At 44.9% G+C, this 16,844-nt stretch overlaps 1 protein-coding gene across 5 annotated transcripts in view; it reads left to right on the top strand.

The window, feature by feature from the left end:
- The window catches only part of NUB1 (negative regulator of ubiquitin like proteins 1), a 30,220-nt gene extending 22,247 nt beyond the window's left edge, over positions 1-7,973 (top strand). For 3 of the 5 annotated variants that reach the window (XM_036356132.1, XM_036356129.1, XM_036356131.1), the window contains exons 9-15: positions 1,805-1,991; positions 2,634-2,741; positions 4,102-4,254; positions 5,584-5,730; positions 6,161-6,256; positions 6,823-7,000; positions 7,220-7,973. In XM_036356132.1, coding sequence (XP_036212025.1) covers positions 1,805-1,991; positions 2,634-2,741; positions 4,102-4,254; positions 5,584-5,730; positions 6,161-6,256; positions 6,823-7,000; positions 7,220-7,398 — 1,048 coding nt within the window. In that variant the 3' untranslated portion in view covers positions 7,399-7,973. The other 2 variants (XM_036356133.1, XM_036356134.1) reach the window with 2 other exon arrangements.
- Positions 7,974-16,844: the final 8,871 nt, after the last annotated feature.

The following is a 16,844-nucleotide window of genomic DNA, read 5'->3' as shown; positions in this document are numbered from 1 at the left end:
GTTTGGTGCTGATGAACTCCTTTATCTTTTTCTTGTCTGTAAAGCTTTTTATCTGACCTTCAATTCTAAATGAGAGCTTTGCTGGGTAAAGTAATCTTGGTTGTAGGTCCTTGCTACTCATCACTTTGAATATTTCTTGCCACTCCCTTCTGCAAAGTTTCTGTTGAGAAATCATCTGACAGTTGTATGGGTGCTCCCTTATAGGTAACTAACTGCTATTCTCTTGCTGTTTTTAAGATTCTCTTTGTCTTGCCCAGTCAGGATGGCTCAGTCATTGACTATAGGCCTAAGAATAAGAACCAGGAGGTCAGGGTTCGATTCCCAGTTGGATCACATGCCTGGGTTGCAGATTTGATCCCCAGTGTGGGGTGTGCAGGAGGCAGCCAAGCAGTGATTCTCTCTCATTATTGATGTTTCTATCTCCTATACCTCTCCCTTTCTCTCTGAAATCAATAAAAATATATTTAAAAAAAACAAAAGATTCTCTTTATCTTTAACCCTTGTCATTTTAATTATGATGTGTCTTGGTGTAGTCCTCTTTGGGTTCCTCTTGTTTGGGACTCTCTGCACTTCCTGGACTTGTAAGTCTATTTTTTTCACCAGGTAGGGGAAGTTTTCTGTCATTATTTCTTCAAATAGGTTTTCAATATCTTGCTGTCTTTCTTCTCCTTCTGGCACCCCCATAATGAGAATGTTGGTATGCTTGAAGTTGTCCCAGAGGCTCCTTACACTATCTTCATATTTTTTTTACTCTTTTCCTTTTCTTTCTTCTTTCTTTTTTTTTTTAATATACTTTATTGATTTTTTACAGAGAGGAAGGGAGAGAGATAGAGAGTTAGAAACATCGATCAGCTGCCTCCTGCACACTCCCCACTGGGGATGTGCCCACAACCAAGGTACATGCCCTTGACCGGAATCGAACCTGGGACCTTTCAGTCCACAGGCTGACGCTCTATCACTGAGCCAAACCGGTTTCGGCTACTCTTTTTCTTTTTGCTTCTGATTGGGTGTTTTTATTTCCTCATATTCCAAATCGTTGATTTGATTCTTGGAATCCTCTACTCTACTGTTGAATACTGTAAATTTTTCTTTATTTCAGTTAGTGTATGCTTAATTTCTGACTGGTCCTTTTTTATGTCTTTGACATTCTCACTTAGATCCTTGAAAGTCTCACTAAGTCCCTTGAAGCTCTCATTAAGATCCTTGAGTAACCTTATAACCATGGTTTTGAATTCTATATCCAGTAGTTTGCTTGCTTCCATTTCTTTCCTTTGTGACATGTTTCATTGTCTCCGCATTTTGGCTGCTTCCCTGTGTTTGTTTCTGTGTATTAGGTAGAGCTGCTATGTCTCCTGGAATTGGTAGAGTGGCCTTATGTAGTAAGGGTCCTGTAGGGTCCAGTGGCTCTGTTATAAATTATCTAGATTGGTTCTCGGCATCAGTATTAATAAAGAAATGAGAGAGAGAGAAGAGAGAAAAGAGAAATTTCTCATATCCAGGTGATTATAATTTGCACTCAGGGTTGGAAACCACTGCATTAAAGGATGGTGTCCCCATGTTTGCTTAGGGATCTGACACAGGGATCTCAGCTTCCACTTTCTGCTAGGTCTGTTTCCCAGCATAGCAGAGTGGTGTGTGGGTGTGTGTGTGAGATTATAAATATAGCTTCCTTCATAGACATCCAGGTCTCTGTTTTAGAGCAGCCAGTCTTTGGAAATATACCAGAACTGGAGAAGAATCCTAGGAATTCCCAAAAGGGTGTTTAAGGCCCTGTTTCGGTGATGACATGCCTTTCTCTCCCCAGTGAGTGTTGCAGAGAGCTGCTGGACACGGTGGACAACTACGCAGTGCTCCAGCTGGACATAGTGTGGTGTTACTTCCGCTTGGAGCAACTGGAATGCCTTGATGATGCAGAAAAAAAATTAAACTTGGCCCAGAAATGCTTTAAAAATTGCTATGGAGAAAATCATCAGAGACTGGTCCACATAAAAGTACGTTACTGTAATTTGTTAGAGTTGTTATTGAGCCTGTTTCTAGAACTTGAGTTCGTTCCTACCACAGTATTCAGAATGCTGCCCAAAGGCGATTGATTGGCTGTTACTTTGGTCTGTGCAGCATTTAACCCAGAGGAACACGGTTACCTACTCATGGAATCCCTCTGATCACCTGACTGAGGGGGCAGGTGACTGTTCCGTTGAGTCTATTAGGAGATTAAAATGCAGAAAATAGATATTTTGAAGAGTAACAGTTCCCACGAATGAGTCACAGCTCAAGTGCCGTGTTTGAATAAGTATTTCTCTCAGGTGATTTCCACAAGTCATCAGAATTCTGCCTGGGGAGGACAGGTATCATAAGCTACTCCTGGTTTGGGTTTTGCATTCTTCTCACTGACTAGCGGGCCACTGCCCTGCAGATTGGAGACAGGTTTTCTGATATCATTTCTTCCATGTGGGCCAGAGGATGTCATTGTCCTCTGGGATCTTCACCATGACCATCAGCAAGAGTGAAAATACAGACATCTTAGGAATTCCGTTTTACTGCTGTGGAGATGAATGGAATTATAAATGCGACTGTCATTGACCTGTAATTAGAAATAAGACAGTTTTATCCTTTTTCCCTCCCAATAATTTTAGGGAAATTGTGGAAAAGAGAAGGTGTTGTTTTTAAGGCTTTACCTGCTTCAAGGCATCCGAAATTACCACAGTGGAAATGGTGAAGAGGCTTGTGAGTATCTCAACAAGGTAAGAAATGAGCATCAGAGCAGTAACCACTTCACCTACGTTTTGTTTTGTTTTTTAAATCTTCACACGAGGACATGCTTCTATTGACTTTTAAGAGAGAGGGGGAGAGAGAGAGAGAAACATCTATCTGTTGCCTCCTGTATGCACTCCAACATTCCGGGGATCGAATCTGCAACCCAGGCATCAAACCAGGAATCAAACCCACAACCTTTTGGTGTACAGACCAATGCTCCAACAACTGAGCCACCTGGCCCGGGCCACCTAATTTTTTTTTTTTATCCCTAGAAGTTAGGTTTTTTAAAAAAATATATTTTTATTGATTTTAGAGAGGAAGAGAGAGGGATAGAGAGAGAAACATTAATGATGAGAGAAAATCATTGATCAGCTGCCTCCTGCACACCCCTACTGGGCATCAAACCCGCAACCCAGGCATGTGGTTGCAGGTTCAAACCTGGGACCCTTCAGTCTGCAGGCCAACGCTCTACCCACTGAGCCAAACCGGTTAGAGCAAAGTTAGGTATTTTATAAACTCAACTGGAGGCCTGGTGCATGAATTTCTGCATGGGTGGGGTCCGGCCGGCCCACCCCAATCGGGGCTGATCTGGCTGGACCAGGGGCTGCAGGGAGTTGGCCTGCCGGCCTCACCCCCTGGTCGAACTCCTGGTCAAACTCCTGGTTGAGGGGACAATTTGCAGATTAGCCTTTTATTATATAGGATAGTTTGTGACTTGTGATGACTATATATCTGTTTCCCATCCCCTCTCTCTCACATATACCATAAACATATTTTTATTTGTTATGGGTCAGACCGGGTACCACACAATAAGGAAACCTTAAAAAGATGGTGACTTTAATTGGCCTAGAAGTTTCTTTGTGTCATCCAGCCACCTAGAGGCAAGTAGGCCAGGGCAGCTGAGGCCCTGCTATGGCATTGAAAGGTGGTCCTGCCAGTGCCTCTTCCAGCCAGCAGAGGGGGCAAGTGAGTGTTTAGAGAGAGAGGACCAGAAGTTATGCCCCTCAGTATTGCTGCATGCAATCATCTGGACTTAACCAGATGGCTACCCCCAGCTTAAGGGAGGGTGAGAAATACCGGTGCACAGCTCAGATTCAGGGGATTTATTGCAAAAAGGAGAGGATGAAGGGTATCAGCCCCTTCTACACTATTCAGCCTATTTTCTCATGTTATGTTGTGGATAAGTCATATGAGCAGAGTGTTGTCTGTCTACATTTTCGTGGAGAGTTTTTAGAGCCTGACACTCCCTAATTCCCATTGGGAATAGTTTAATTTCCTCCAGGCTTCGCTCTGTGTTTGTATTAATGTTGCATTGGTTATATGACTCTTCTATTTTCCTGTCTATAGGCTCGTCAGCTCTTTAAAGAGCTATATATTGATCCATCAAAAGTTCACAATTTGTTGCAGTTGGGTTTTACTGCCCAGGAAGCCCGGCTTGGCCTCAGGGCCTGTGACGGGAACGTGGACCACGCAGCCATCCACATTACCAACCGCAGAGAGGTACCTTAACGTGGTCTCAGGACCCTGGTTTGCCGCCTGTGCCTGTTAGTAGGTGTGAAACCTGAAGCATAGCCAGCTCATTTCTGAAGTGCCTTAGCTCTCGGATATGAAAGAACAGGAAAAGATAATTCCATAGTAGGTATTAACAAGGAACTCCGCCACTTCAGGCTGGGAAGTCAGGAGGAGCTGGTCATTTTAACTGCATTCAGTGTCAGTGCAGTTTCTTATCGCCTGCTCTGGTGGCAGGTAGCTCCTAAGTACAGTGATCCAAGCAGTCTCGCTTTCCCATTTGTATCATAGTACAGTGCTGGAAACCCTTGCAAAGGGGGTCACATTTTCCCATAGGGCCATGGTTGTGGTTTGAGATGATATTCTTGCCTAGAAACATGAGTCAAATCATAGGAACAATCAATATTATGTTATGGAAGCAAAGGCACAAAATCATCATTTAAAACAAGTAGAAGTAAGTATAGTAAAAGAACTAGGATTTTGCAGTTGGAAGGAACGTCACATGACTAATATGCTAGTTTTACAGTAAAGAAGCTGAGGTCCAGAGAGAGTGAATGATGGGATAGTGAGAGGTGGAACCACTTTCTTCTCTCTAACACACGGAGCTGGTGTAGATTACCTCAGGTCCAGGAGCTGTCAACCCAGCCACAGAAATCTCCAGGTTAAGACAGAGACTCCGAAGAGCCCGGTTCTGTTTGCTTGCATTGGTCTCAGGCTACTTCAGTACTTTGGGAAAGCAAACATCGCTGATACCGTATTTATTACTGTACCATTACTTGATTATCCGTAAGATTTCATTAGCATTTGGAAAGCCGGTGTTTTAAAATAATTTGAAAAGTAATTCTCATCGTTTCTTACACCTTATAAACCCAGAGTGAGGTGGGGGAATCAGCAGCTATGGCATCACCCAGGACCCCTCCCCCATTCAGAATCCACATTTTACCCAGAGCCCAGTGATTCATCCGAGGCTGAGCAGCCCACCCACCCATGCAGAGCGTTCTTCCAGCCCCTCCCTGGAAGGGGTCCGCCCACCTCTCTGGGACCCAGCGGTGAGCTCGCTGGTTCTGTGTGGCAGTTCTGGTGCTGGCTGGTGGTAGCTGTGAGGTGCTCTCTTTCCCTCCAACTGAAGTCTCCTGCTCCCACTGGCCTGCACCGGGAGCCCCTCCAGGGTGTCTGTCCTGCAGCCCTCATGCTGTTGACTAGCCGAGATTGGCAGGGGGTCACCTGCTGTCAGCCCCACAAATCCTGTAGAGCATAGATTGAACAGGCTTTGTACAACACCTCAGTCCCCACTTAGTGAATTTTGCTGTTTTCCTGAAGGAATTGGCCCAAATAAGAAGAGAGGAAAAAGAGAAGAGAAGACGCCGCCTGGAGAACATCAACTCTTTGAAAGGAATGGGCTACTCCACTCACGCAGCCAAACAGGCCCTCCATCAGGCCAGCGGGAACCTGGATGCGGCCCTGAAGGTAACACCCGTCCGCGAGGGGCTCCTTGGCTGCCCTGAGCAGCCCCTGTTCTCGGCCCAGGCACCACTTCCTCCAGTTCTCCATTTGAGCTCCTCTCCAGTGGCCTTCCCACTGCACGGAGCCCCACTCCTGTGGGCTCCTCATTCCTGGTTTGGATCTGAGGGTCAGTACTGTCTTGTTCTTGAACCCCGTGACAGAGACAGCATGATGGGCCTCATCTCGTCCCTATCTTTGACAGGAAGCCTTTGAACACCTGCCTGCCCACCCACCCCATTTGGGGTCCCTCTTCTCTGCTTCCACAGCACCTTTGCATAGTTCACCACAATGTCCCCAAGTGTGTGAGCTCTGTGGCTGCATCCGCCTGGCACGTAATAGCTGCACAAGTGAGCAGGTGTTTGTGCTGAATAAAGGCTATTTTTGTGTGTTTTAGATTCTTCTCAGTAATCCTCACATGTGGTGGTTCAATGATTCCGATCCTAACATCAACAACCATCAAGAAAGCCCTTCCCAGGAAAATATTGACCAAGTAAGTGAGAGTCATTTATACCCTGCTCCGCCTGCCTGGCCTCAGGTGGGATTGGTGGGGTGACATGGTTGGCAGTGGGACAGGGCTGAGGCCTGGCTCCCCAGACTCTTAGTGTGACATAGGCCCATCCCAGGGTCCAGCCAAGCACCAGGAGTTGTGGTGGGTGGAAGGGGAGCAGGAGGAGTAAGAAAGGTCTGTGGAGCTCCTCGGTCCACGTTTGTCCCCCTTCGCATGAGGACACCGTACTGTGGCCGCTTAACCAGTGGCCTTAGTAACGAGGTTTGGGTAGCACTTTCCTCAGCCCATGAGCTTGTCGCCTTTCTGATGAACAGGCACCAACAGGTGTGAGGCCGTCTTCCTCCACGCGTCCCAGGCCGAGTCATGGTGCTGGTGAGCGGCGTGTGCAGAAGGCCCGTGCCGAGGACACGCATGCCGAGGGTTTTAAAAACCTATTCCCCTGACAGTAAGGCTGTCCTGGCCGCAAGGGGGATAGGAGTGTTGGACATGTGCCATCTCCGGGCAGCCCAGCCTCAGCAGTGGCCACCGCCCCCTGTGTTCTCCCCCAGCTGGTGTACATGGGCTTTGACACGGGAGCAGCCGAAGCTGCCCTGAGAGTGTTCAAGGGAAACGTGCAGCTGGCAGCTCAGACCCTCGCTCACAACGGAGGCAGTCTCCCTCCTGACCTGCAGCTCCCGGTGGACGAGTCTCCATCAACGCCAACCACGTCCCTCTCCGATTCTGCAGGTCAGTCTGGGCCTCCGCACACGGAGGAAGTGAGGGTGGGGATGTGACATCGGGAGACCTCCCTGGGGATGAGCAGGGCGTGGACATCCAACCCGGCTGCGTGGTGTGGCCAGGGAAGTTGTGGCCGAGGCTGACGTGGATCAGTGCGGTCTCTCCGTGGGTTTTTCTCCGCTTTCTGTTCTCCCGTGACTCACTTGTCACTGCGTGACTGTGTTGCAGGTACCTCTGGGGTCTCTACAGATGAAGATATGGAGACTGAGGCTGTCAATGAAATACTGGAAGATCTTCCAGAACACGAAGAGGATTATCTTGACTCAACTCTGGAAGACGAAGAAATTATTATTGCAGAGTACTTATCCTATGTAGAAAATATAAAGTCAGCAACAAAGAAAAACTAATGAACAGAAAGAAGCACTGAGTTTCTGCTTATAAATTCCATCATTATGAAAAGTGTAATGCAGGTTTTCCCTTTTCTTCTTCTTTTCATCTAATTTTGCTCCAGAGTGCTTCATACTTGAGTATAGGAGGGGCAGGCGGGGGGCAGGGACATATAAAGTTAGTGGAGACTTGGGGTGGGGGCTAGGGTGTGGTCCCTCAGGGTGATTTGGGGAAAGAGCTCCCTGCTGGGTTTCTTTCCTGCTGGAAATGGGAAGGACTGGAGATTAGGGCGGCCTGGGGAAAATCTCAGGTGAGATCATGGGGAGGGAGTGCTCTGTCGCCTCACCTTGCCTGGCTCTCCTGCCCTGAGCTCACTGCTCATCATTTCGTTCTTCCCATGATGCAGCTCTGCCTGCCTGCTTCACTCTCTGCCCTGTCCCTGAAGGTTCTTTAAATCTCCAACCATTCCAAGTGCTTTGGGGGCATAGAGATGGGGCATCGGCTTTAGCAGCCAATCCGAATTATGCCAGACGCTTCAGCCTGCAACGTCAGTGTTTTATGCTCTTAGTTTAGTAAAATATGCTCTTGAAATTCAGAATTTATGTGTTCAAATTCTTTACAAAAATAAAATTTATTAAATAGGAAAGTTTTAAATTCTAACAAAAACAACTTATTTTTAATTAGCATTTTCAGACGCTGTACTGCCACATTAAACTCACTGCTGGCTGAGTTACCTATAGAGAATAAGATATGTTTTCTGCAGGTTTTGTGGGATTTAGGAGGATGGATATATATATATATATATATATATATATATATACACACACACACAATACATACACACACATATATACGTATACATATATGTGTGTGTGTGTGTGTATATATTACAGAAGACTCTTTCGAAAGGTACATGGCCTCTTATTGGCTCAAATAACCATTCTCACTGTGCCATGCGGTCCTCTGTAGATGGATATTAAATGAAAACTTCTAGCACCAGGACAGCTGGTGGCAGCGGGCACTGCCAGAATCAATGGCCAGATGTGTTCCCACATCACTGGAAACTCCCTGGCTGAGGGCGACGGGCACGGCCGTGTCTTGTCGAGACTGGCTGAAATGCTGTCACTTTTTCACTAGTCATTTTCATAAAGCTTGGGCAGCAGTCCAGTTGGAATGGGTGGAAATATTTTCTTATCATTCTAAAATGGATGATACAGAGGGAAATAAAGGAAAATATATTCAAAACTTGTCAGCCTAACTTAGCAGTAAGTTACTCAAACTTCTAAACTGTTCAAGTGTTGAAAGTGCCTGGGTGGCCTAGAGCATCATTTTGATTAGAAACTTTTGCTTCCACCAAGTTCATGTGGAAATCAAAACACCAATGCCTGTTATAAAAAAATGCATGTAAAAGGCAGGGCAGGGGCTGATGGTGGCGAGGCAGACTGAGTGGGGAAGAGGGATTGTGCTGACGGCCCAGGTGATGAGGGGGTTCTCAGCCTTGATCGAGACCATGTCAGACTGTCAGATTTTGGACCTGATGTGCAGCTTTTGCTAATAAGTTACCGTCCTGGGCTTGGGCCAGGCATGGCCAGTAGCTTCCCAAATGCTGTCTTAATGATCACGGAAAAGGCTAGGGAAGCAGAGCCACACCAGCAGGTCTCTGACTTAGCTCCGTTTTCTCATGAAGAGACACAGAGAAGCCAGTTCTTGAGTTGGGGCAGTCCCAGGTTACACTGTTCCCCTGTGGGGCTGCCTGCCTCCAGCTGGTTGTGTGAAGCGGGGCAGGCAGCGACCACGTGCCACTCCTGCTCTGGTGGGCAAGGGAAGAAGCAAAGGACATTTGTGATGAAAAGGCTGTTAAAGTGAACCGCAGGGAACAAACTGGAAGAGGAGATGGGCCTGGGAGGGGCTCTCCTTGGATAGAGGAAAAAAGAACATTTCAGACCTGGGACAAATGGTAAGATTCGGGGTATGGCTGTAACCGGCTCAGTGGTTAGAGCATCGGCCCACGGATTAAGGGTTGTGGGTTTGATTTCCAATCAAGGGCATGTACCTGGGTTGGAGGTCAGGGTGAGTGGGGTCTCTCCCTCCCTCCCACTCTCTAAAGGATCCTTGGGTGAGGATTAACAAAATAAAGGGGGGTAGACCAAGTGTGCCATGTTTATGGGGTCGCAGGGCTGTTCTAGAGCCACCAGCGTGTGTAGGTTGGGAGAAGAGAATGAGGTTGGAAGGGTTGCTGAGTCCCACTGCAGAGCACCCTGAAAGGCACCTACATTGGAGTGGCAGCATACCAGGTCCGTCACAGGACTCCCAGGAGGGGCCGCAGGTGTCGAAGGCAGATCCGTCAGCCAGAGGTTGGGGGTGGGTGGGGGGGGCTGTGGCTGGGACCTGCTGCCCTCTGTCAGATCTGATGCCATCACTTTTCTTGTGAAACCTGTCTGCTCTTGGCTCTGGTGACACTGCCATGTCCTATCTCTGTTTCCCTGCCCCTGTGTCCTTTACTTCCTGTCTTTGTTGCCTTATCAAAGGCAAGAAGATATCAAAAGCAAAGAAATAGCTTTTGGTTGTCTGGTCTTTATTAAAGCTGAACATCTAGCCAAGGCCTCTGTGATGCTGAAGGACACATTTCCTCAATGCTCTGCTATATGATGCCAAATGGTGCTTTTCTGTGTCCTCTCGCTCCAGGAGAGGCGGGCTGGAGAAGCAAGTGCAGCGACCCCATAGGTCTGCGCCCAGGGGCTGTCCCCGGTATGTGAGGCATGTGTGCTTACTCTCTGTTGTGTGTAGCTATGACGGGGGCTCTGATGACGTAAGAGCTGGTGATCCAGAAATGCAGTGTCAGTTGGTAGCATCCCAGCTCTGGTACTCAGGCTGCCCCTGCAAAGCAGTCTGAGGAGCGGGGGAACGTGGGCACAAGTCCTCCAGGTGGTGCTCCCCTGCCTCCCTGACATGAACTTCAGCGTCCTGGGAAACCCTCTTGGGGTGGGTGGGCCCTGGCTAGGATGTGAGTGTTCCCAGATGTGGTAAGTGGCACCCAGGGAGCCCCACACCTGGACCGTGTGCTGTGAGTCCCACCCAAAGGATGCCTACTGAGTGATGTGGCTTCTGCAGGTTCTCACCAGCAAGCCTGTCTTCCTGGGCTCCTAGCGTGTGAGGGTGTGCACCCCTTCCTACCACACGTGGCGCCAATACTGTCCTGTTCATCGGGCCTGGACCTGAGCACCAGGGGAGCAGGTGATGCCCGTCCAGCCATGCATCTTGCTAATGGACGGCTAAGACATGGAGTGTCCACTTCTCTGTATCAAGGGTTGCCTCTGCACAGGGAGGCCTGTCCTTGGAGAGATAATGAGCTCTCAAGGACAGACATGTCTACTGCAGCTTCCTTTTTTTGTTGTTGTTCTTTGGTTGATCACCTCCCACCCACCCACCTTCCCCTGCCTTCCCTCCGAGATTCCTCACTCGTTCCATGCTTCCATGTCTCTGGATCCACTCCATTCATCAGTTTATTTTGTTTAATTAGATTCCACATATGAGAGATCATGTGATACTTGTCTTTCTCTGACTGACTTATTTCACTTAGCATGATACTCTCCAGGTCCCTCCATGCTGTCTCAAAGGGTAAGAGATTCTTTTTCACAGCTGCATAGTATTCCATGGTATAAATGTATTACAGCTTTTTTATCCACTCATCTGATGGGCACTTAGGCAGTGTCCAGATCTTAGCTATTGTAAATTGTGCTGCTGTGAACATAGGGGTGCATACATCCTTTCTGGCTGGTGTTTTGAATTTTTAGGATATATTCCTAGAAGTGGGGTTACTGGGTCAAATGGCAGTTCCATATTTAATTTTCTGAGGAAACTCCATACTGTTTCCCATAATGGCTGCACCTGTCTGCATTCCCACCAGCAGTAACTAGGGTTCCCTCTTCTCTACATCCTCACCAGCACTTATCATTTGTTGATTCGTTGATGGTAGGCATTCTGATAGGTGTGAGATGATACCTCATTGTTGTTTTAATTTGCATCTCTCTGATGACCAGTGACTTTGAGCATTTTTTTCATGTCTTGGCCATCTGTATGTCCTCTTTGGAGAAGTGTCTATTTAGGTCCTTTGCCCATTTTTAAATTGGATTATTTGTCTTCCTTTTGTTAAGGTATATGAAAGGTGTATGAGTTCCATATATGTATTTTGGATATTCATCCTTTATCTTATGTATCATTGCCAAATACGTTCTCCCATACAGTGGGCTCCCTTTTTGTTTTGTTGATGGTTTCTTTTGCTGTGCAGAAGCTGTTTATTTTTATGTCCCATTTGTTTATTTTTTCTTTAGTTTCCTTTGCCCTAAGAGATGTATCTGTAAACACATTGCTATGAGAGATGTCTGAGATTTTGCTGCCTATGGTTTCTTCTAGGATTTTTATGGTTTCCCAACTTACATTTAAGTCTTTTATCCATTTTGAGTTTATTCTTGTGTATGGTCTAAGTTGGTGGTCTAGTTTCATTTTTTTTGCATGTATTTGTCCAATTTTCCAAGCACCATTTATTGAAGAGACTGTCTTGACTCCATTGTATGTTCTCACTTCCTTTTTCAAATGTTAATTGAGCATAATGGCTTGGGTCAATTTCTGGGGTCTCTGTTCTGTTCCATTGATCTATATGCCTGTTCTTGTGCCAGTACCAGGCTGTTTTGATTACAGTGGCTTTGTAGTATAACTTGATATCTGGTATTGTGATTCCTCCAACTTTGTTCTTCTTTCTCAAGATTGCTGCAGCTATTGGGGATCTTTTTTGGTTCCATATAAATGTTTGGAGTGTTTGTTCTAGATCTGTGAACTATGCTATTGGTATTTTAATAGGGATTGCATTGAGTCTGTAGATTGCATTGGATAGTAAGGACATTTTAATGATCTTCATTCTACCAACCCATGAACACAGTATATTCTTCCACTTGTTTATTTTTTCCTCTATCTCTTTTTTCAACATCCTGTAGTTTTCTGAGTACAAGTCTTTTAACTCCTTAGTTAAGTTTATTCCTAGGTGTCTTAATTTTTTGTTGCAGTGGTAAGTGGAATTGTTTTAGTTTCTCTTTCTGAGAAATCATTGTTGGTATATAAAAAAGCCATCAATTTTTGAGTGTTGATTTTATATCCTGCTACATTGCCAAATCCATTTATTAAATCTAGTAGATTTTTGGTGGAGTCTTTAGGGTTTTCTATGTACAATAACCTGTCATCTGCGAATAATGAGAGTTTTACTTCTTCTTTTCCAATTTGGATGCCTTTTATTTCTTCTTCTTGGCTGATTCCTGTGGTTGGGACTTCCAGTGCTATGTTGAAGAAGAGTGGAAAGTGGACATCCCTGTCTTATTCCTGTTCTTTTTTTTTTTTTTTTCTTAATTGATTTCAGAGAGGGAGAGGGAGAGATAGAAACATCAATGATGAGAATCATTGATTGGCTGCCTCCTGCACACCCCCTACTAGGCATCGAGCCTGCAACCCAGGCATGTGCCCTTGACTGGAATCGACCCCGGGACCCTTCAGTCCGCAGGCCGATGCTCTATCCGCTGAGCCAAACCAGCTAGGGCTTATTCCTGTTCTTGGGGGAAATGGTTTTAGCTTTTGCCCATTGAGTAGGATGTTCCCTGTAGGTTTGTAACATATGGCCTTTATCATGTTGAGATATGCTCCCTCTATTCCCATTTTACTGTGAGTTTTTATCACAAATGGGCATTGGATTTTGTTGAATGCCTTTTCTGTGTCTATTGATATAATCATGTGATTTTTGTCTTTCAGTTTGTTTATGTGATGTGATTTGCAAATATTGTACCAGACTTGCACCCCTGGAATAAATTCCCCTTGGTCATGGTGTATGATCTTTTTAATATATTGCTGGATCTAATTTGCTAATATTTTGTTGAGGATTTTAGCATCTATGGTCATCAGGGATATTGGCCTGTAATTCTCTTTCTTTGTAGTGTCTTTATCTAGTTTTGGAATTAGGATAATGCTGGCCTCATAAAAACAGCTTGGAAGTATTCCTTCCTCTTGAAATTTTTTTTTGAATAGTTTGAGGCATATAGGTGTTAGTTCTTCTTTGAATGTTTGGTAAAACTCCCCTGTGAAGCCGACTAGACCTGGGATTTTGTTTGCTGGGAGTTTTTTTTTATTACTGCTTCTATTTTCTCCATTGTTATTAGCCTACTCAGGTTTTCTGATTCTCCCTGATTCCATTTTGGGAGATTGTATTTTTCTAGGAATTTGTCCATTTCATCCTCATTGTCCAGCGTGTTGGCATATAGTTGTTCATAGTATTTTCTTACAATCCTTTGTATTTTTGTGGTGTCAGTGGTTACTTCTCCACTTTAGTTTCTGATTTTGTTGATTTGGGTCCTCTCTCTTTGTTTCTTGATGAGCCTGGCTAACAGTTCATCAATCTTGCCTATCCTTTCAAAAAAAACCAGTTCTTGGTTTCATTGATTTTTTTGTATTTATTTTTAGTCTCTGTGTCATTTATTTCTACTCTAATCTTTATTATTTCCTTCCTTCTACTTACTCTGGGCTTTCCTTGTTGTTTTCTAATTTTTTAAGTTGTAGAGTTAATAGTTTATTGTTGGTTTTTCTTGTTCTTAAGGTTGGCCTGTAGTGCTATGAACTTCCCTCTCAGGACTGCTTTTGCTGTGCCTCAGATTTGGGGTTGTTGTGTGTTCATTTTCATTTGTTTCCAGGAAGTTTGTGATTTCTTTCTGGATCTCATTGGCAACCCATTCATTGTTTAATGACACACTATTTATTCTCCATGTGTTTGAATGTTTTGGGGTGTTTTTTTACTGTAGTTGATTTCTAATTTCATTCTACTGTGATCTGAGAAGATGTTTAATATGATTTCAATCTTCTTGAACTTGTAGAGACTTATTTTGTGTCCTAACATGTGGTCTATCTTTGTGAATGACCCATGTGCACTTGAGGAGAATGTATATTCTGTAGCTTTGGGGTGAAATGTCCTATAAATGTCAATTAAATCCATCTGAAAATGTGTCATTTAGAGTCACTGTTTCCTTGTTGATTTTTTGTCTGGAAGATCTATCCAGTGAAGTCAGCAGGGTGTAAAAGTCCCCTATCATGATTGTATTGTTATTGATCTCTCCTTTAAAGTTCTCTGAAAGTTTTTTATATATTTAGGTACTCCAAATTGGGTGCATATGTTTACCAGGGTTAATCTCTTGCAGAATTGATCCTTTTAGGATTATGTAGTGAACTTTGTTGTCTCTTGTGATGGCCTTCATTTTGAAGTCTATTTTGTCAAATATGAGTATTGCTACCCCAGCTTTTTTTTTTTTTTTTTCTGTTTCCATTTGCATGGAAAAAAATTTTTCAGCCCTTCACTCTCATCCTGTTTGTCTTTTGTTCTGAGGTGGGTCTATTGTAGATAACATATATTTGGGTCGTGTTTTTGTATCCATTCAGCTACTCTATGTCTTTTGATTGTAGCATTTAATCCATTTATACTTAAGGTTATTATTGATAGGTACTTATTGTCACTTTAACTCTGTATGCCTAGGTTTCTCTATTTCTTCTCATTACAGCAGTCCCATTAGCATTTCTTGTAATGCTTGCTTGGTGGTGATGAACTCATTTAGCCCTTTTTTTATTTGGTCTGGGAAGCTCTTTATTTCACCGTCTCTTTTGAATGATAGCCTTATTGGATATAGTAATCTTGGTTTCAGATCCTTGCTTTCCATCACCTTGAGTACATCATGCCATTCCCTTCTGGCCTGTAGAGTTTCTGATGAGTAATCAGGTGTCAGCCCTTACGGGAGCTCCTTTGTAGGTAACAAATTGCTTTTCTCTTGCCATCTTTAAGATTCTCTCTTTGTCTTTAATTTTATGCATTTTAATTATGATGTGTCTGGGCATGGGCCTGTTTGAGTTCTCTTTACTTGGGATTCTATTTGTCTCTTGAACTTGTGTGACTTTTTTCTTCACCAGCTTAGGGAAGTTTTCTGACATGATTTCTTTTTTCTCTTTTTTTCTTAAATATATTTTTATTGATTTCAGAGAGGAAGGGAAAGGGAGAGAGAAACATCAATGATGAGAGAGAATCATTGATTGGCTGCCTCCTGCACGCCCCCCACTGAGGATCGAGCCTGCAACCCGGGCATGTGCCCTTGACCAGAATCGAACCCAGGATCCTTCAGTCACAGGCCGACGCTCAATCCACTGAGCCAGACCAGCCAGGGCTCTGCCATCATTTCTTCAAACTTGTTCTCTATCCTTTGCGTCCTTTCTTCCCCTTCTGGCACATCTATGCAGATGTTATGTTTCATGTTGTCCCACAGCTTCCTTACACTGTCCTTCTGTTTTTTAATTGTCTCTTCTTTTGGTTCTCTGAGTGATTTTTTCTACCCTTTCTTCTAATTCAGCGGTTGCCTACCTCTCGGACCTCACAGACCACCAGTGGTCCACGGGCCACCTGTTGGTGACTGCTGTTCTAATTCACTGATTTGATCCTCAGTTTCCCCTAATCTGCTGTGTTTTCTTTCCAATGTGTTCTTTGTTAGTGCTGTGTCATTCTTTATTTCCAACTGTTCTTTTTTTCATAGTTACTATAACTTTTCTCATGCTGTTGAGCATCTTTACTATCATTATTCTAAACTCTGTATCAGATAAATTTATCTCCATTTCATTTATCTCTTCTGGAGAATTATCTTGTTCTTTCATTTGGGAGGGTTTTTTGTTGTTTTTTTGTCTCCCCATTTTGGCTGCCTGTTTGGGTTTGTGACTATGTATTAGGTAGAACGGCTACACCTCTCAATCTTGGTGCAGGACAGTGTCAAATGTTGTTTCTCTACTGCACCTTCTTGTCTTCCTGCACCAGGGGCCAGCCAGGGCCTGGCATACAGGGCAATGTGGATGTAGAAAGCTGTACCAGCTTCTGATAATGAGAGGGGCTGCTGGGGGCGGCTCCCCTCCCAGCCTCTCCAGAGTCTGAGCCCCACTTCCCATGAAGCACCTCTTGGCTAGTACTACTACAGTGCTCCTATGGCTGTGTCCCACCTCACCACACAAGACAGAGCTGGCTCCTGTGCATGGCCAGGGGGCTACTGTCCCAGACTGAGAGAAGAGACACTCCCTGATTCATGCGGAAATGGGAGCTCCAAAGCAGGGTTGGTGGGTCCCCACTAAAGAGCTGGTCCCTTGCTCCCTGACTCTTCCACAGCCACAGCCCCACATTTCACCCACTGGGAGGAGCAGGTGTATGAGGCCCCAGGCGTTGAGACTCAATTTACAGAACAAAAGGAATTCCATAGCACTGTTGTTGTTTTTTAAGTTGACTTTTAGGGAGAGGAAGGGAAAGGGAGAGAAACATCTACGCTGCCCTAACATTGGCCTGCGGACTGAAGGGTCCCTGGTTTGATTCTGGTTGGGCTGATTCCCAGTAGGGGATGTGCAGGAGGCAGCCTATCAG

This window comes from Myotis myotis, unplaced genomic scaffold, assembly GCF_014108235.1.
Source record: "Myotis myotis isolate mMyoMyo1 unplaced genomic scaffold, mMyoMyo1.p scaffold_m19_p_25, whole genome shotgun sequence".
Lineage (NCBI taxonomy): Eukaryota > Metazoa > Chordata > Mammalia > Chiroptera > Vespertilionidae > Myotis > Myotis myotis.
The sequence above is the reverse complement of the archived record's forward strand: the minus strand, read 5'-3'. Positions and strand labels throughout refer to the sequence as shown.